The following is a 17,922-nucleotide window of genomic DNA, read 5'->3' as shown; positions in this document are numbered from 1 at the left end:
GTCCTTCTGCCTCCCATAAAGATTTATGAGGATCACGTCTCTCAGGGGGAGATGAGGCAGAAGAACAGTTTACTTGAATAGTTTAGGATATAAATTCCGGCCGGGCGCGGTGGCTCAAGCCTGTAATCCCAGCACTTTGGGAGGCCGAGACGGGCGGATCAGGAGGTCAGGAGATCGAGACCATCCTGGCTAACACGGTGAAACCCCGTCTCTACTAAAAAATACAAAAAACTAGCCGGGCGAGGTGGCGGGCGCCTGTAGTCCCAGCTACTCGGGAGGCTGAGGCAGGAGAATGGCGGGAACCCGGGAGGCGGAGCTTGCAGTGAGCTGAGATCCGGCCACAGCACTCCAGCCTGGGCGATAGAGCGAGACTCTGTCTCAAAAAAAAAAAAAAAAAAAAAAAAAAAAAAAAGGATATAAATTCCAAGAAAAAAAGACAAGCAGATACAACAGAGGAGAAGAAAGAAACACAGGAAGGGTCTGGACACAAGGAGCCTTCACTTCAGTCAGACAAGCCAAGCCTCTATTTGTATAGGTTGTAACTTCACTTCAGCCTCTGATTGGTTGCAGGCTGAGACTTCAGTTCAGCCTCCAATTGGTCATGGGCCAAGTCTTCATTTCCACAGGTAACTTTACTTCAGCCTCTGATTGGTCACGGGCCAAGTCTTCATTTACATAGGGTGTAACCAACAGGAAACCTCTAAAGGGTACTTAAACCCCAGAAGATTTGCAACCAGGGCTCTTGAGCTGCTTGCTCCAGCTCACTCCCACTCTGTGGAGTGTACTTTCATTTCAATAAATCTATGCTTTTGTCTTCTGTTGCTTTGTGGGTTTTGTCCATTACCTTGTTCAACATGCCAAGAACATGAACAACTCATAGTCAAGACTCCCTACTGGTAACAATGTGAATGCACTACTGTTTCCCAAAACCTTAAATTCCATGAACTAGCTATAAGGTCACTTTACATCCAGTTTTGAGAACTACTTTTTGAAATGTGTCATCATGAAGGAAGATCAAAACCTTTGTTTAAAAATACGAATTACAGGCTGGGCGTAGTGGCTCACGCCTGTAATCCCAACACTTTGGAAGACTGAGGCGGGTAGATCATCTGAGGTCAGGAGTTTGAGACCAGCCTGGCCAACATTGTGAAACCCCCTCTCTACTAAAAATACAAAAGTTAGCTGGGTGTGGTAGCGGGTGCCTGTAATCCCAGCTACTCAGGAGGCTGAGGCAGAAGAATTGCTTGAACCCAGAAGGCGGAGGTTGCAGTGAGCTGAGACTATGCCATTGCACTCCAGCCTGGGCAACAAGAGTGAAACTCCATCTCAAAAAAACAAACAAACAAACAAAATATATATATATATATTCATATATATATGAATGAGATGTGGCCTGGTATTACATGTCAATCACCAAAGACTGGCTGATACTTAGTATCATCTCCAGTCCCACAACTCATTAGAAAGCCTGAAAGCAACAAATCACCTATGAAGACCCAGCTTCTATTAGTACTCAGTTGTAGGGTTAACGCTCATTTTTTAGATATTATCATACTGAAAGAACTACTAGAGGTGACTTTTAAAAATCGTGTCTCTTAATAGACTGTAAATTGCTGGCTGGGCTCAGTGGCTCACGCCTATAATCCCAGCAGTTTGGGAGGCCAAGGAGGCGGGATCATGAGGTCAGGAGTTCAAAACCAGCCTGGCCAGGATGGTAAAACCCTATCTCTACTAAAAATACAAACATTAGCTGGGCATGGTGGCACACGCCTGTAGTTCCAGCTACTCGGCAGGCTGAGGCAGGAGAATAGCTTGATTCCGGGAGGCAGAGGTTGTGGTGAGCCAAGATCACACCACTGCACTCTGGCCTCGGCAATAGAGCGAGACTCCGTCTCAAAAACAAAACAAAACAAAAACAGCCATAAGTCCCATTTCCCACAGATCCTTCTGGATGCCCATAGACAAGGGTTTTTCTTTTGGATTTGCATGTGCTTTGTTCTTTTATGTTTATAAAGGAAAGGCATAAAACATCTGAGCTTGTCTATGATGGTAACTCTGATGACAATGTCACAGGCATATCTCAAGAAAACGATACTCTCAGCCAGGCGCAGTGGCTCATGCCTGTAATCTCAGCACTCTGGGAGGCTGAGGTGGGAGAATCAGGAGGTCGGGAGTTCGAGACCAGCCTGACCAACATGGTGAAACGCTATCTCTACTAAAAATACAAAAATTAGCTGGGTGTGGTGGCATGCACCTGTAATCCCAGCTACCCAGGAGGCTGAGGCAGGAGAATCACTTGAACCCGGGAAGCAGAGGCTGCAGTGAGCCGAGATTGTGCCACTGCACTTCAGCCTAGGTGACAGAGAGAGACTCCATCTCAAAAAAAAAAAAAGAGAGAAAAAGAAAGAAAATGATACTCTCTAATGCAAAATGGCACATACTGTTTAGTGAAGGATCATTTACGGTGAACCAAAAAGATTACAAGATTCTTCCATGTATCTTAGTCTATTTTATAAAGTTAAAAATTTGGGCAAATTTCCACAAATCTCTTGAAATTAGTAACACCTTCAGAGAGCCCAGATTAAATTAATCTTTTTCCCTCCCTTTCTTCTTCTCACTTCCCTTCTCTTCTCTGTCAGATTTCTTTCTTCTCCCATTTCCCTCTCTCATGCACCTCAACCCCTTACTCCCTTATCTCACCTCACTCCTGCCTCCTTTTCCCTCCCCTTTCCTTCCCTTCCTTTCCTCTCTCCCTTGTTCTCTCTCTCCTTTTCCCTCCCTCCATCTTCTTCTACCTCTATCTGTCTTCCTGTGTTTCTTTCTTCTCCTTTGTTACATCTGCTTGTCTTTCTTGGAATTTATATTCTGAATATAAACTATTCAAATACATGGAATAAACTCATGTTAGAAAGAACTAAAAGGACACCACAGCTTCACATTTTACAACTACTCTATAATAAGTATCGTGAAGAATTATTGAAATACTTACCCTGAAGCGTTATATAAGTCTGCAAGCTGATATAGAATATCAATTTCTAGTGGTGTGACTTGTCCATAGCGTATGGCACTCTGGGCAAATTCCTCTGGAACAGAGGAAGAAAAATGTTAAAGTCTTGAATGATTCTTAATATAAAACAAAGTTCTACCTTCACCAACTATAATACAACCTGAAAGCTACAGGCATTTTAGTATCATTTTTAAAATCTAAAATTGAATTTAAATATTTAAGTTCAACTATACAAGAATACGCATTTCTGAAGGCTAGTAAAAGATAAATTAACTTCAAGAATAAAACAATCTCTTTAGAATCTCCTCTTATCTTGCTTATTCACTTTGGTCTCCAGAGTTATAATGCAAAAAATATAAGTGTTCTCCAGTCATTCAAAACATCCTAATACCACTGACCAAAAGGAATAGGCTTGCCCATCCTTCTGTGGCAACTCCTTCCTAGTACAAACAACCTGCTGCCACAGTGCCACTGACCTGTTTGACAGACTGGGCCAAGCTTCTTTTCAAAAATGTCAAAGCCACTTTTCCATTCCTGACCTCAGTATCACATTAAATCCACCTGGATTTTTGGAGCCCAAGTAAAGCATACATATACATGGTAACATACTTTCTAGATCTGGCTTTAAAGTGGTAAGCTTAGATCAACATCATGCCTCAATGAAGAAAAGTGAAAATGCTGAGATTCTTATTTATATATATTTTAAAATCTTACCCTTTGTGACTTCAACATCTTTCCTTGTGCCAGCTAGAGTGCTATATATCTTACGAACAAGCTCCATGTTATTCAGTAAGGAGTTAAATGCATTGAAGTAGGAGAAGCTAACCTGGTGTGAGATACTTCCTCCAGCTGCCTAGAAAATGACAACACAAAAAGTTTAAAAAACAAACAAAAACAAAAAGACAAACGTTTATGGACACTGTACTTTTCTCAAAGAGGATTCAAAGGAGTCTTCATTATTAAAATGATGCTAACAACCAGTCCATAAATACAAGGAAAGTATCACACTGAAACAGTGCATTGCATGCCCTCAGGGAAGCCTATGTAATTTAGGTCTGAAGGAAGAAAGCAACATCTGGAAGTTGGACTTCATGGTTCATCTACCTATAAGGTCAAAAACAACAAATATAATTATCACAGATCAAAACAATAGTTATTTAAACAGGATCTTCAAGACCCTCAACTGTGAAACTCTTGCTAGTCCTGGATAAACAAAACATCACTGCACAATCTATGGAACACTTTTTAACCTTGTTTTCTTCCTTCATACACATACACAAAACCCAACTGATGACTTTAAATTTTAAGACAATTTTATTATATCAACTTTTCCTAATTGTTAAGGCCATTGTTATAATTAAAATACTTAACAGTCTGCGCTAAGCTCTAAATTTGGATCATGAAGGGTACAATTATCAAAAACTCCAAAAAATGTAGAAAATCTGGAGAGAATTTATTCACTGTTGAGTTATGTCTTCAATGGAATACTGCAAAAGAGGCTCTCTCATGCAGGAGATGGGGGGGCAACGTAGTCTTCATTACCTCTGCAGGATGAAGAGGTAATTTGTTCTCTGCCTACCACTTGGACATAAACTCAGAAGAGAATATCTTGCATAGTTTGCAAAAGCTTCATTCCCAAGTCACAAGTCAGAGGAACCCATATGATTGAAAACATTCTCCTTTAAAAATGCAAAGAAATGCTTATGTAAATACCAATGTGACAACTTTAATCATAAAGGTCTAATACAAATAGTGTAGGTAATGATGAGCAAATATATCCCACCCCACCACCCCCACACACATGCCTTAATCTAAATACAGTTTATATTTGTGTTAGCCTGAATTTGGATATCAGCAACCCAAAAGTTGGACTCAAATTATTTCATACATTCCTCTGAGGATTAGAATTGGCTTTTGGTAAACTGAGGCTATTATAGTAGGTCTATCTAACCTAGTTGGAAGAGACTAAATGAGTCCCTTCCCACTAAGGTACTGAGTCCCTCCCTCTAGGGTTCTCTTCCTTCTCCCTCCTTCCCTCCCCCCTCTTCCCTCCTTCCCTCCTTTCTCTCTTTCTCTCTCCCTTTATCCCTTTCTTTCCTTCCTTCTTTCATTTTTTTGGTTGGGGTATGAGGTGAGGGCAGGGGAGTGGGGGACGGTGTCAAGGAGGTGAAACGTGTAGGAGAAAGTGACATGCTCCATGTTCAGATTCACTGAAGAAAAAGAACAGAAGTTGATCTTTCTACCCCAGTCTAAATCAGGGATAATGATCTTCAGCTGAAACAACAAAGGCACTCATTGGCTTCCCTCCATTCAAAACAAGCAGTAATCAAAAACTTACACGTAAGTACAATGCATGGACAAGAAAACGGGTAAGCGAGGAAAGTTTCACCACTCTATGTGAGGAAGTGGATGACATGAGTTTGCTATTGGTCCAGATGATTACTTTATAGAGATTAGCAGTTTGACAGAACAAAAAACTATGTCTGGTGCATACAGACTGAATGCACAGGTGAAGGGGCAGAGAGAGGAGTAGTGAGCCACAGAGGCTGATGGCCACATACTTCCTCCATACCTTCTGCCATGGGTATGGTTATTAGGACAGTGCAGAAGCCAGTGACGATCCCTCTGGCAGATAGCACCCTGAAGGCAACAAAGGAAGGAGCCATCTTTGTAGCAAGACCTTGGGAGCCTGGTGGTGTGGAAAGAGGCCAAGATGAAGGCAGTAGTGTCTGGGAGAGTTACTGCCCACTGGAAAAAGTAATTGCTCACCCTTGTCTATAAACTCTTGTTTCCCTTGAACTGGACTCTGTAAATGGAAATAAACAATTTGGAAATACATGAGAGCAAGATGGTGGCTCTGAAAAAAGCTATGATCTGGGAAAAGATAACTCACCGTCACCTCTACCTCCCTTACACACACACACACACATACACACGCACACACACACTTGTTTACTTTCTAACAACCAAGCATGAAATCTGAATAGTTGAGAGTCATATGAGTCCCTGGAGGCAATCCAGGACTCAATGGATCAAAAGGTTTGAGGAAATAGAAAGTTAAAGAACTTGCTTTTTACTTACTGAAACTAAGTTCTCCTCCACAAAAGGAGTAAGCATGTGAGATCTAATGGTAACCATGATGTCACTGAAATCCAGACCAGAAATCATGCCACTTTTGCTTTTGTCTTTCAGTGCAAAGGCTTGTCTTGCGTGTTCCAACTGTAGCTCCTGTGAGGAAATTAGAAACAGGGCATTAAGCTGGTTAAAACATTCCAAGTACATGGTCTGGAAAGGAAGGAAGGACAGATATCCTTCCCACACATGTACTTACTACAAAACAATGCACAGATCTGAATTTACAACAAAGCTTTTAATTTCTTTGTAAAAGCATGTGCTTTCTTAAAAATGTACTATATACTACTCCTCAGGAAAAAGAATGAATGAGAGCATATCAATAAAGGAAAGGTAGGAAAAAATAACCCTTAGATTTTACTTGACAAGTTTTCATTACTGAAAACAGACAATAATGTTTTCGGTGCTTCATTTCAGCCTTTAAAATATACAGTAATTTATCTCTCCTGCTTGAAGGCTTACCTGTCATCAAAGAGTACTTCATGAATTAAGAGTTTAGGTTCATTTTCAGTTTTTCAATTTTAAATGTTGCAATCAAAGTCTCTCTCTCTCTCTCTCTCTCATTCTATAAATGAATTAGAGACCATTTTTTCAAACAAATTTTTCAAATAAACTCAGTGAGAAACTCTACCAACTGGTAAGTGCAATACTCAGTCATTCTAAAATGAAAGTCAGGAATAACAAACTGCAAAAGTAGTGCTGAGCTATCACTGGCTCTGGGCACCGTTACTCATAAACTGTAAGACAGTCCAGAATATCTCTGAACTTTTAAACTATTGGGCAACCAAACTTTGTAATAAGTGATATTCACAAAAACAACAAAATGTGCCAGTAATCTCCTGTATACTATACAAAAGTCAAAATCAGAGCATTTCTGTTGTGGGGATCCATGACTAAATCCAAAAAACTTGTTAGCAAACATAATAATGGTGTTGCTATTGGATGCCACCGTCATACTCTTTGCAACTCTGGAAATAATAGTCATATCTAAGTATATACATATTATTTAAAGATAAGATTACATAATTTTCATTCACATTTACTAAGACTACAAATTAATGTTGCTTTACCTTTTCCTGACTTTAAAAATGTTTTTTATAGAAGTCTCACCATTTTTATTTAATTATATTTCCTATGGACTTGTGATAACTCACTCCATTTTCCCATGACCTCAGCTCCAACCACTTCACACTTCAAATAAAGCGTATACATCTACATCATTAGATGGATTGAAAATGGTCCCCATGGCAAAGACATTCCTAAAGAGCATCAAAAGCAGACACAGGTTCACTCCCTGTCTTATATACCTTTTTCTTTCCTTCTACCTTCTTTCCATCTCTTTCTTATGTCTTTTTCTTCCCTATATGTCTTAATCTCCCAGAAATATCAAATGGTAGCCATGGGTACAATTTAGCCTTATGAATAACACTCAGTACTAAAGAAGATGTGGACCTTTACCTTCAAGATGAAGCAGAACGCTCACTGAAGGAGTAGTGTTAGTAGAATAGATTGTCTGTTTTCTAAAAGGTCAATAGTTAAAGGACTCTTATTTATCTTTTAAAGATACATATTTGAAGGATCACACATGAAAAAATCATAGAGTATGTGCATCTGGCTTCCAAATGATCCTGCAGGAGGCAGGGTAAAGGGTATACATAAAAAAGATAGGCCAAGAAGTGGTAATTATTGAAGCTGGTTATAGGTGCAGGACGTTCATTACACTATTCTCTCTGCTTTTGAGTATACTTGAAGTCTTCCAAAATAAAAAGGTTTCAAAGAATAAAATGACTTAAAAATGAGAAGTTAAACACAGAAAAAAAGGAGTTACATACATGCGGCTCTCAGTTTACACAGTATAATTAAAACATCAGGGTATAATAGATATTGTAAAATAGCCTCTGTAAATGCAAGGAAAACAGTGAGAGAAAGAGAGAGAAAGTAATCTTCAGAAGAATCTTAAACACTAGTCAGGCAGACATTTCCTTTTTTAAAAAAGTCAGCTCTCAAATGCATATATTTTCAACTTTTCAAGTTTGAGAATTTTATAAGGTGAGTTAGATAAGCACTAACAGGGAAAGTGTTAGAATAAGCACTGGCATCTCCAAATACCCACACCTAAAGCCCACAGTTTCAAATCTGTGATCGTCCTAATGAAGAAAAACAATACTGTGGGCTTATAAAAGGTAAAATAAATAAATCCTGGGTTAAAAAGGCAGGTAGGTAGGTAGGAGGGTAGGTGGATAGGAGAATTAAAGGGAAGATAAAGAAAGGCAGTTATGCTGAAGGGAAAGATCCCATGCCCTTGAAAATGCATTTCATCTAATTATGAGATGAAAATTAGCAGAACTTCAGAAACAATGTGACTTTGGATGAGACTGAATTTGTACATTTAACTCCACTGTCTTCCAAAACGCCACTCTTCACTTAAATAACAATAAAAGAACAAAACAAAATAAAACAGAAACGCAAGGACAAAGACAACAGAAAAGAAAATAGCAACTATATTTTTAAGATCAGAAAGCAGAAAAGCAAATGACAACCGACTTAATAGACTCAAAAAAACTAAGCAGAAAAAGCCAAAAAGGAAACCAATGTACATGATAGGACCCCCAAAAGATTCAGTTATTAGCTGCATTGGTACCTCTGGAAGTGACGGTGAAGGTGGAGCTGAAAACAAGGGGCTTAGATGGAAGTCTAAGAAGCAGTTAGTTACCTGCCTTACTCCAAATAAGGCCTCCACCCTTTCCCAACCTTGGCAGAAGACTAGAGGTCTACTGTCTGAGGAGTTTAACAGAGGATCTCTGAACCAGCATAGACTACACACAGTTGAGAGGGAGAATACTACAGTGAAAAAAGGTAATAAACTGAAAGTCCTTCTGCAAAATTGAACATTGAGACCTCCAACTACTTATTACTCAGCAACCAAAACATCAAAAGCCAGATCGAATATTCCAGATTGGAGACCAGATAATTTTTCCCTGATTCCCTAATCCGAAATAAAAGACCTAGCCTAGGCAACCTGGCAAAACCCCATCTCTACAAAAAATACAAAAAATTAGGTGGGCATGGTGGCACACGCCTGGAGTCCCAGCTATTCAAGAGGCTGAGGTGAGAGGATCGCTGGAACCTGGGAAAGTCAAGGCTACAGTGAGCTCTGATCCTGTCACTGCACTCTAGCCTGGGGGACAGGGCAAGACCCTGACTCAAAAAAAAAAAAAAAAATGTGGAGAAAGCAGACACTATGCAAGAAGAAAGCTTTAAAAAAACAACAACAAAGAAACCTGTCTTTAATATCTTTGAAGAAGTGAAAGAAAAGAGTACATCCATGAAACAAGAACAGTATGCTATTTTTTAAAAGGAATATTCAGAAAAACCAAAAGAGCTCCTGAAAATTAGAAATACAGCAGAAATACAAAATAGAAGGCTCAGAAGGAAAACAGGAGAGAAAAGAAAACTAAAAGGTCATAAATGTAACATTTAATAGTCTTAGAAACTAAGAAAATACAATAAGAAAAGTAATAAAATTTTCAAGAATTGAAGGACGTAAGTTTCCAGATTAGAAAAGCCCAATGAATGAAAAGCCCAGACTAATTAATAAAAATAAACTCACACCAAGGAATACCACCATGAAATTTCATAAACACCAACGAAAAGAAAAAAATATTAAAACACTCCAGAGCGGGGGTGGAAAAAGTTTCAAGACTAAATCAAGAATGAGAATGGCACTGTGGCAACACTGGAAACTAGAAAACAAAAGAGCAATGCTTTCAAAATTACAAGGAAAATAAACTCTTACTAGAATTCAATAACCAGCCAAACTATCTTAGTGTAATGGTGGAACGAGAGGGATATGTTTGTTTGTTTGTTTGTTTTGAGATGGAGTCTCGCTCTATTGCCCAGGCTGGAGTGCAGTGGCCTGTCCTTGGCTTACTGCAACTTCTGCCTCCCAGGCTCAAGAGATTCTCCTGCCTCAGCCTCCCGAGTAGCTGGGATTACAGGCACCTACCACTGCACCTGGCTAATTTTTGCACTTTTAGTAGCGACAGGGTTTCACCAAGTTAGCCAGGCTGATCTTGAACTCCTGACCTCAAGTGATCAGCCCGCCTCGGCCTCCCAAAGTGCTGGGATTATAGGCATGAGCCAAAACACCCGGACTGTTTGTTTTTTGAGACAGGGCTCACTCTGTCGCCCAGGCTGGAGTGCAGTGGTGGGATCATGGCTCACTGCAGCCTCTACCTCCCTGGGCTCAAGCGATCCTCCCACCTCACCTCCTGAGTAGCTAGAACTACAGTCATGTGCCACCACACCTGGCTTATTTTTGTATTTTTTGTAAAGATGGCATTTTGCCATGTTGCCCAGGCTGGTCTTGAACTCCTGGGCTCAGGCGATCTGCCCACCTTGGCCTCCCAAAGTGCTAGGATTACAGGTGTGAGTCACTGCCCTCAGCCAGAATAAGAGGTTTTTACATATGAAAAGTCTCAAAAATATTTTATTCTACTTTCCTCAGGAAGCCACTGCAGGAAGTATTCTACTATAAATAAGTAAACCACCATAAAAAGAGAGACAACATGCAGCAAACAGGAGGTTCAACGTAACAGAACGGCAAATGGATTCTCCAAGATAAAAGTGAAGGGCGATCACAGAATTACTCCCATGCAGCAAGCTTACACAGTCTGGCTTCTGGCCCTGAAGTAGGTCAGGAAGCAATACGAAAATGGTGCAAGTGCTGTGGAAAACAGTCAGGTGGTTCCTCAAAAAGTTAAACAGAATTACCATATGACCCAAAAATTCCACTCCTACGTATATGGCCGAAAGAACTGAAAACAAGTATTCAAACAAATATTAGTATACATATGTTCACAGCAGCACTATTCACGATAACCATAAGGTGGGAACAACCCAAAGGTCCATCAGCTGATGAACGGATAGACAAAATACAGTACATTTGTACTATATTATACAATGAAATAGTATTCAGCCCCAAAAAAAGAATAAAGCACTGATATACGCTATGACATAGATAATTCTTAAAAACATTATGCTAAGTGGAAAAAAAAAACGATGCCAAAGTTCTTATTGTTTGGCCGGGCATGGTGGCTCACACCTGTAATGCCAGCACTTTGGGATGCTGAGGTGGGTGGATCACCTGAGGTCAGGAGTTCGAGACTAGCCTGGCCAACATGGTGAAACCCTGTCTCTACTAAAAATATAAAAAATTAGCCAGGCATAGTGGCGCACGCCTGTAATCCCAGCTACTCAGGAGGCTGAGGCAGGAGAATTGTTTGAACACGGGAGGCAGAGGTTGCAGTAAGCTGAGATCGCGCCACTGCACAGCAGCCTGGACAAGAAGAGCGAAACTCTGTCTCACCAAAAAAAGAAAAAAAAGAAAAAAAAAAAAAAAAAAAAGTTCATATTGTACAATTCCATTTATATTAAATATCCACAATAGGTAAATCCATAGAGACAGAAAGTAGGCTGGAAGTTGCCAGAGCTTGGGTGAAAGCAGAAATAGAAAGTGACTGCTTAATGGACGAGGTTTCTTTTTGGGATGATAAAAATGTTTTAGAATTAGATACACGATACTGCAAATGTACTAAATGCATTAAATTGTGCACTTTTATTTTATATTTAATATTTTGTAGATGGAGTCTCCCTCTGTCACCCAGGCTGGAGTACAGTGGTGCAATCTCAGCTCACTGCAACCTCCACCTCCTGGGTTCAAGCAATTCTCCTGCCTCAGCCTCTCCAGTAGCTGGGATTACGGCACTCGCCACCTCGCCTGGCTGATTTTTGTATTTTTTGTGGAGACAAGGTTTCACCATGTTGGCCAGGCTGGTCTTAAAGTCCTGATCTCAAGTGATCTGCCCGCCTCAGCCTCCCAAGTGCTGGGATTACAGGCGTGAGCTACCACACCTGGCCTAAATTGTACACTTTTTTTTTTTTTTTTTTTTTGAGTCGGACTCTCGCTCTGTCACCCAGGCTGGAGTGCAGTGGCCGGATCTCAGCTCACTGCAAGCTCCGCCTCCCGGGTTCACGCCATTCTCCTGCCTCAGCCTCCCGAGTAGCTGGGACTACAGGCGCCCGCCACCGCGCCTGGCTAGTTTTTTGTATTTTTTAGTAGAGACGGGGTTTCGCCGTTTTAGCCAGGATGGTCTCGATCTCCTGACCTCCTGATCCGCCCGTCTCGGCCTCCCAAAGTGCTGGAATTACAGGCTTGAGCCACCGCGCCCGGCCTGTACACTTTTAATTGATTAATTTTATGCAAATTTTACCTCATTTTTTTTAAAAAAGAAAGAAAGCTCCTGGAGAGCTCCAAGAAGATGAAATTAATAGAATACCTAATGTGTTTTAAACGCATTAAAAAGAGATCTTAATAATAGGGCCAAGGTTTGAGAATGACTTAGTATTAGTACATAGAAAACTAAACAAATGAAAACTAGAAACTCCAAGAACAATAACATAAGCCAGTTGCGGTGGTTCACACTTGTAATCCCAGCACTTTGGGAGGTCAAGGTGAGCAGATCACTTGAGGCCAGGAGTTCAAGGCCAGCCTGGCCAACATGGCAAAACCCCATCTCTACCAAAAATATAAAAATTAGCCAGGTGTGGTGGCACACTCCTGTAATCCCAGCTACTCGAGTGGCTGAGACATGAGAATTTCTTGAATCAAGAGTTGGAGGTTACAGTGAGCCCGGATCACACCACTGCACTCCAGCCTGGGCGACAGAGTCAGACTGTCTCAAAAAAATACATAATAGTAATAACTTCAGCCACCAATAGTATTTACAAAATTCTAATAACTCATAGGATTACTGATCTAAGCAGAATCATGACAGAAATATTAGGGGGAAAGGGGACAGAAGTCCAAGTCTGTGATAGACAGGGAGAGGAGAGAGGTGAAAGAACTAGCTTCTTTTTTTGTTTTTTTTTTTTTTTGAGACAGAGTCTCGCTCTGTTACCAAGGCTGGAATGCAGTGGTGCGATCTCAGCTCACAGCAAGCTCCACCTCCCAGGTTCATGCCATTCTCCTGCCTCAGCCTCCTGAGTAGCTGGGACTACAGGTGCCCACCAGCACATCCGGCTAATTTTCTGTATTTTTAGTAGAGACGGAGTTTCACCGTGTTAGCCAGGATGGTCTCGATCTCCTGACCTTCTGATTCACCCACCTCGGCCTCCCAAAGTGCTGGGATTACAGGCGTGAGCCACTGCACCCGGTCATGAAAGAACTAGCTTCTAATCTTCTATAGTTAGGATACAATTTAAAAATACTTAAAAGTAGAAAATTAAAAAGTAGAAGTGCTCTACTATTTAAATAAATGGAAGTAAACACTGAAAGAAATAGTTACTAAGAGTTTAAAGAAGTTGCCTCTGGCAAGGGGAAAATTTTAAAACTAGGGGTGAAATACCATGGATAACTTCTATTTTTGTAATAAACTTAATAAATACAAAAGGGAAGGACACAGAAGAATAGTATATATTGATACCTGTTATGAAAACTAAGCTTACCTGGAGAAACTGTGTGAATTCTGTGTAGTTAAGATGCTTCTTCCGGTTATGCCCAAAATGCAGTCGGATAAATTCACAGTCCCAGTTAAAAGGGATATGATGATGAATTATAGTCTGTCCAAAAATTTCTTTGACATTTTCTTAAAAGGGAAAACAAAAATAAATCAATTACATCTGGAATAAGTAGTTTAACCCACTGCAATGTTCCTACAGAAAAAAATTAAGAGAAGTTTTAAAAGTCAGTATTATCTGCTTCTATTAAAATAACTGCAATTTTTTTTGTGCCCAGAAACCATGCACAGGAACACAATTGATACAAAAAAATATAATTTTACACTTACGATTATGTACCATTGCATATAAGGCCATGAGATTCTTAATTTCTCTTTATTTAATTTTAATTAGAAAGTGATTTCTATCTCACATTATAAATGGCTGCTACTTTACATCCTGTACAAAATCAATAGTGTTTTCCCAGTTCCTCAAGGAGTCGAATTAAACCCTTTATCAGAAGCATGAATACCTAAATTACAGTATAATGCAATATTTGTCATACTAAGTATGGTTTGATTGAGGCTTGATTATTACATTCACACTAGCCTGAATGTCTATTGAAGATAGGTATAAGGAAAACTACCAAAAGCGTATCATTAGCTCAGCAGCAAGCACCTTATTAAAAGCTTCTGATATTGTTAAAAATATGGTCTTGACACAAAGCTTCAAAATCCCCATAAAATCCATGATTATTAGTCTGAACTATTAAAATATTTTAAGATAAGTTAAATTAGTGATTCACTTTTAAATAGTTAAATACAGTACACTAATTTTTAGATAGGAACTAGTCGCACTGTGTAACATACACCCAAAACCCTCTGACAGCTTGTCTTCATGCACTAACAACGTCATTTTCATTCTTACAGTGATCTATACTTACAATAAAAGTCAATTCACAAATGACTGGTACTTTAACAAGCATAGACTGGATAAACTAATTTAGAAGCTCATGCCAAAAAACAAAAAAAAAATCATGAACGAAGTTAAGAAAGCAGGAAGCCTGTTTTACTGATGTCTTAAGAACAAAATTATTTTCAAATTTCAGCCAATTTTATTAGTGAAAGGGTTTTGCCATCAATAGCTATCAGTTATACTACAGAATCAGTAAATACACGTTTAAGATTTTATAATCTCCAACTATGCTATTTTCTCTAATTTCTGCAAATTCTTTAAAGAAGATACTGATCTCATATTATAAATGGTTTAATGGATTCCCTTTAGTTTTATATAGATATACACTTTTTCTTAATAAAAGCATTATTATTGGGATAGGGGAATGTAAGAATTCTGAACTGAACGTTCTACCAGTCTAGAGTCAATATAATAGCTCTGAATAGATTGCAGCAATCAGCAAAGTTGGAAGAAGGCATTGGATGTCACTGGGGAGATGGGATTCTCATCTTTTCTTTCAAATGGAATGCAGGATTCATTTCCTCTCTAAGTAGGGACAAATACTTCAGAGTTTTCAAATAGGTCAAGCATTTTCACCTTACATAAATACAAATTTAAAAAGCGAAGAATTAACCCAATAGCGATTTGTGGGATCCTGGTTTCAAACCAACACAAAAGATGATCCTTAAATCTATGTGAAACTTCCAAGTTGTAAAAGATGTTAAAGTTTATAAAACAATTAAAATAATAAAGATAACAGAAAAGGCCGGGCGCGGTTGCTCAAGCCTGTAATCCCAGCACTTTGGGAGGCCGAGACAGGCGGATCACGAGGTCAGGAGATCGAGACCATCCTGGCTAACACGGTGAAACCCCGTCTCTACTAAAAAAAAAAAAAAATACAAAAAACTAGCTGGGAGAGGTGGCGGACACCTGTAGTCCCAGCTACTCGGGAGGCTGAGGCAGGAGAATGGCGTAAACCCGGGAGGCGGAGCTTGCAATGAGCTGAGATCCGGCCACTGCACTCCAGCCTGGGCAACAGAGCGAGACTCCGTCTCAAAAAAATAAATAAATAAATAAAAAATAAAGATAGCAGAAAATATTCGGGGCTACAAATATTGTAGCAGATAATTAAAGATTTTTAGGATCTAACTTAATTAGCTATTTCTAGTCCCAAATTAATTAATTTATTACTTTTAAGGTCTAACAAAAAGAAGTGTTTCATCTTCAAGTTAAAAAAAATTAAAAATGGAAAGCAAATTAGAACAAATTACTACATTTATTTAATTAAGTAACATTATAATTATAAAAGAGAATAGTTATTTCATGGTAACCTTTTAAAGGTGATTTCAAAAGTTAAAATATAATTATTTGACAATAAATGTATATATTACTACCTAGATAATTTTTATATAATGGTAGAATGAAATTGAATCCCTTTTATATAATAAGAAAATATCAGAACTTCAAATGCGAAACTATATAAAATAAAGTCCAAAATGCAAAAGCATCCAAGCTAAGAAAATTTAACTATAAAAAATTTTTTGGCTGGGCACAGTGGCTCACACCTGTAATGCCAGCACTTTGGGAGGCCAAGGCAGGCAGATCACGAGGTCAGGAGTTGGAGACCAACCTGGCCCCCATGGTGAAACTCTGCCTCTACTAAAAATACAAAAATTAGCCAGGCATGGTGGTGCACACCTGTAGTCCCATCTACTCAGGAGGCTGAGGCAGAAGAATTGCTTGAACCCAGGAGATGGAGATTGCAGTCAGCCGAGATTATGCCACTGCACTCCATAACAAAAACAAACAAAAAAAATTGTTTCTATTATCACAAAAAGGATAATTATGAACTAAATTTATAATGTGTAATTTACATCTGGAAAATATCTCTGTAATAAAAACTTTAGATATCCTATTTCATAAACTTCTTAGCCATCTCTAAATAAGATCTTAGAATGTCTCTGAAACAATCAAAATGATGGCCTAAATTAGTCATAGTGATCTCCCCAAATACAGAAGTGTCATTTTCCATGAGTATTTGGACATTTTCTACTTCTCCCAAAGTGGTCACTTGACAGCTTTGTATATGGTTTTGTTATGATCACTATTACATGCTGTGGTTTATTTACCCTGATACTTTTAGGGTTTTTTTAAGCCACATCATGGACTACTATAATTACTAGAACTAATAAGATTACAAACCTACTTTGGCACTTCTGGAGATGTGTTCTACTTCTCTTCTGTTATTATTGTTTCTACTTCCAAGTGCCTGAGGCTGATTCAGATACACAGACATAATTACTAAAACTATCGTTTTCAAGTCCAATTAATAAATTGCCACTTTACTTTTATCAGAATGTGATAAATAAAATTATATAAAAGCTCCAGAACTGGAGAGCTTATACTTGTATGAGGTAATAACTCAAACAACTGGTGTTTTTATGTTACCCAGCTTTATCAGGTCCTGCATGACATGAAAGGGAACACCAATAGTCTCAAATACATCAAATACATCTAACTGAAACTGCATAGCAAGTTCCACCCACCCCCAGAGAGAATCCCATCTTTCCAGTGGCAAACAAGGATCTTTTTTGCCATGTTTAAGAATGCTATTTCTGTAGCATAGTTCTGGCCTGGAAGAAAGGGAAATGACAGTCACAACTTATTGGCAGCAAAATCATGATATAGTATTTTATACTAGGTTGGCATAGCTAAGAGAACCAGGAATCCATTAGTTTTCTGACATATAGAGAACAATAGACAACTTTTTCACTTCCTGCAGAGCATGGGCTTATGAAAGGAATGGTTTATACTTCCATTGAAAAGGGAACTGGGGCCAGATACAAAAGTAGCCTGTCATTATGTTCTCTTTGCTCAAAGGAGAGGAGCACAATGATTTGTCAGGAGAGCAGGTAACGGTGACAACTGTGATTAAGTAAAAATGTTCACAGATGTGTAACAGTCAGTTTAGCTGTAGCAGTCACTTATGATGATTGGACTAGATGAAATACACATTAAATCATATATATATTATGTAAATATGTCTTAACAGAGGTTTTAATTTCCCCAGCAGCCCATACTGTGTGTCCCCACCTCATCCCCCCTCATCCCTCCCCTGGTTCTTATGGGCACTTCCTACTGGTCTTGTTCACCTTTCTGCAGTACAAAATTACCTCTGACCGGGGCTGGCACTCTTCTCCAAGACTGCCACCATGCCTGTTCCATGAATGAGCCTGGAAGGAGCTGCTGTACCAACGGTGTGGCCAGAGAACTCCTCCTGTAGGTATACAAGCCATCAGCCCTGTGACACAGCCCACCTACCATCAGCCCAA

General features: G+C 39.3%; 1 protein-coding gene across 2 annotated transcripts in view; it reads right to left on the bottom strand.

Annotated features, from left to right (window-relative positions):
- The window catches only part of SLC25A12 (solute carrier family 25 member 12), a 671,031-nt gene that overhangs the window by 52,035 nt on the left and 601,074 nt on the right, over positions 1–17,922 (bottom strand). The window contains exons 2-6 of one of the 2 annotated variants that reach the window (XM_050751345.1): positions 17,764–17,867; positions 13,646–13,785; positions 6,089–6,235; positions 3,722–3,860; positions 2,990–3,083 (exon numbers count right to left, since the gene is read on the bottom strand). In XM_050751345.1, the coding sequence (XP_050607302.1) occupies positions 2,990–3,083; positions 3,722–3,860; positions 6,089–6,235; positions 13,646–13,785; positions 17,764–17,815 (572 nt within the window). In that variant the 5' untranslated portion in view covers positions 17,816–17,867. The remainder of the gene's footprint in view (positions 1–2,989; positions 3,084–3,721; positions 3,861–6,088; positions 6,236–13,645; positions 13,786–17,763; positions 17,868–17,922) is intronic. The other variant, XM_050751344.1, reaches the window with a different exon arrangement.

Source organism: Macaca thibetana, chromosome 12 (assembly GCF_024542745.1).
Source record: "Macaca thibetana thibetana isolate TM-01 chromosome 12, ASM2454274v1, whole genome shotgun sequence".
In the NCBI taxonomy this organism is placed as follows: Eukaryota; Metazoa; Chordata; class Mammalia; order Primates; family Cercopithecidae; genus Macaca; species Macaca thibetana.
Note: the sequence above shows the minus strand (reverse complement) of the source record. Positions and strands in the feature narration are given on the sequence as shown.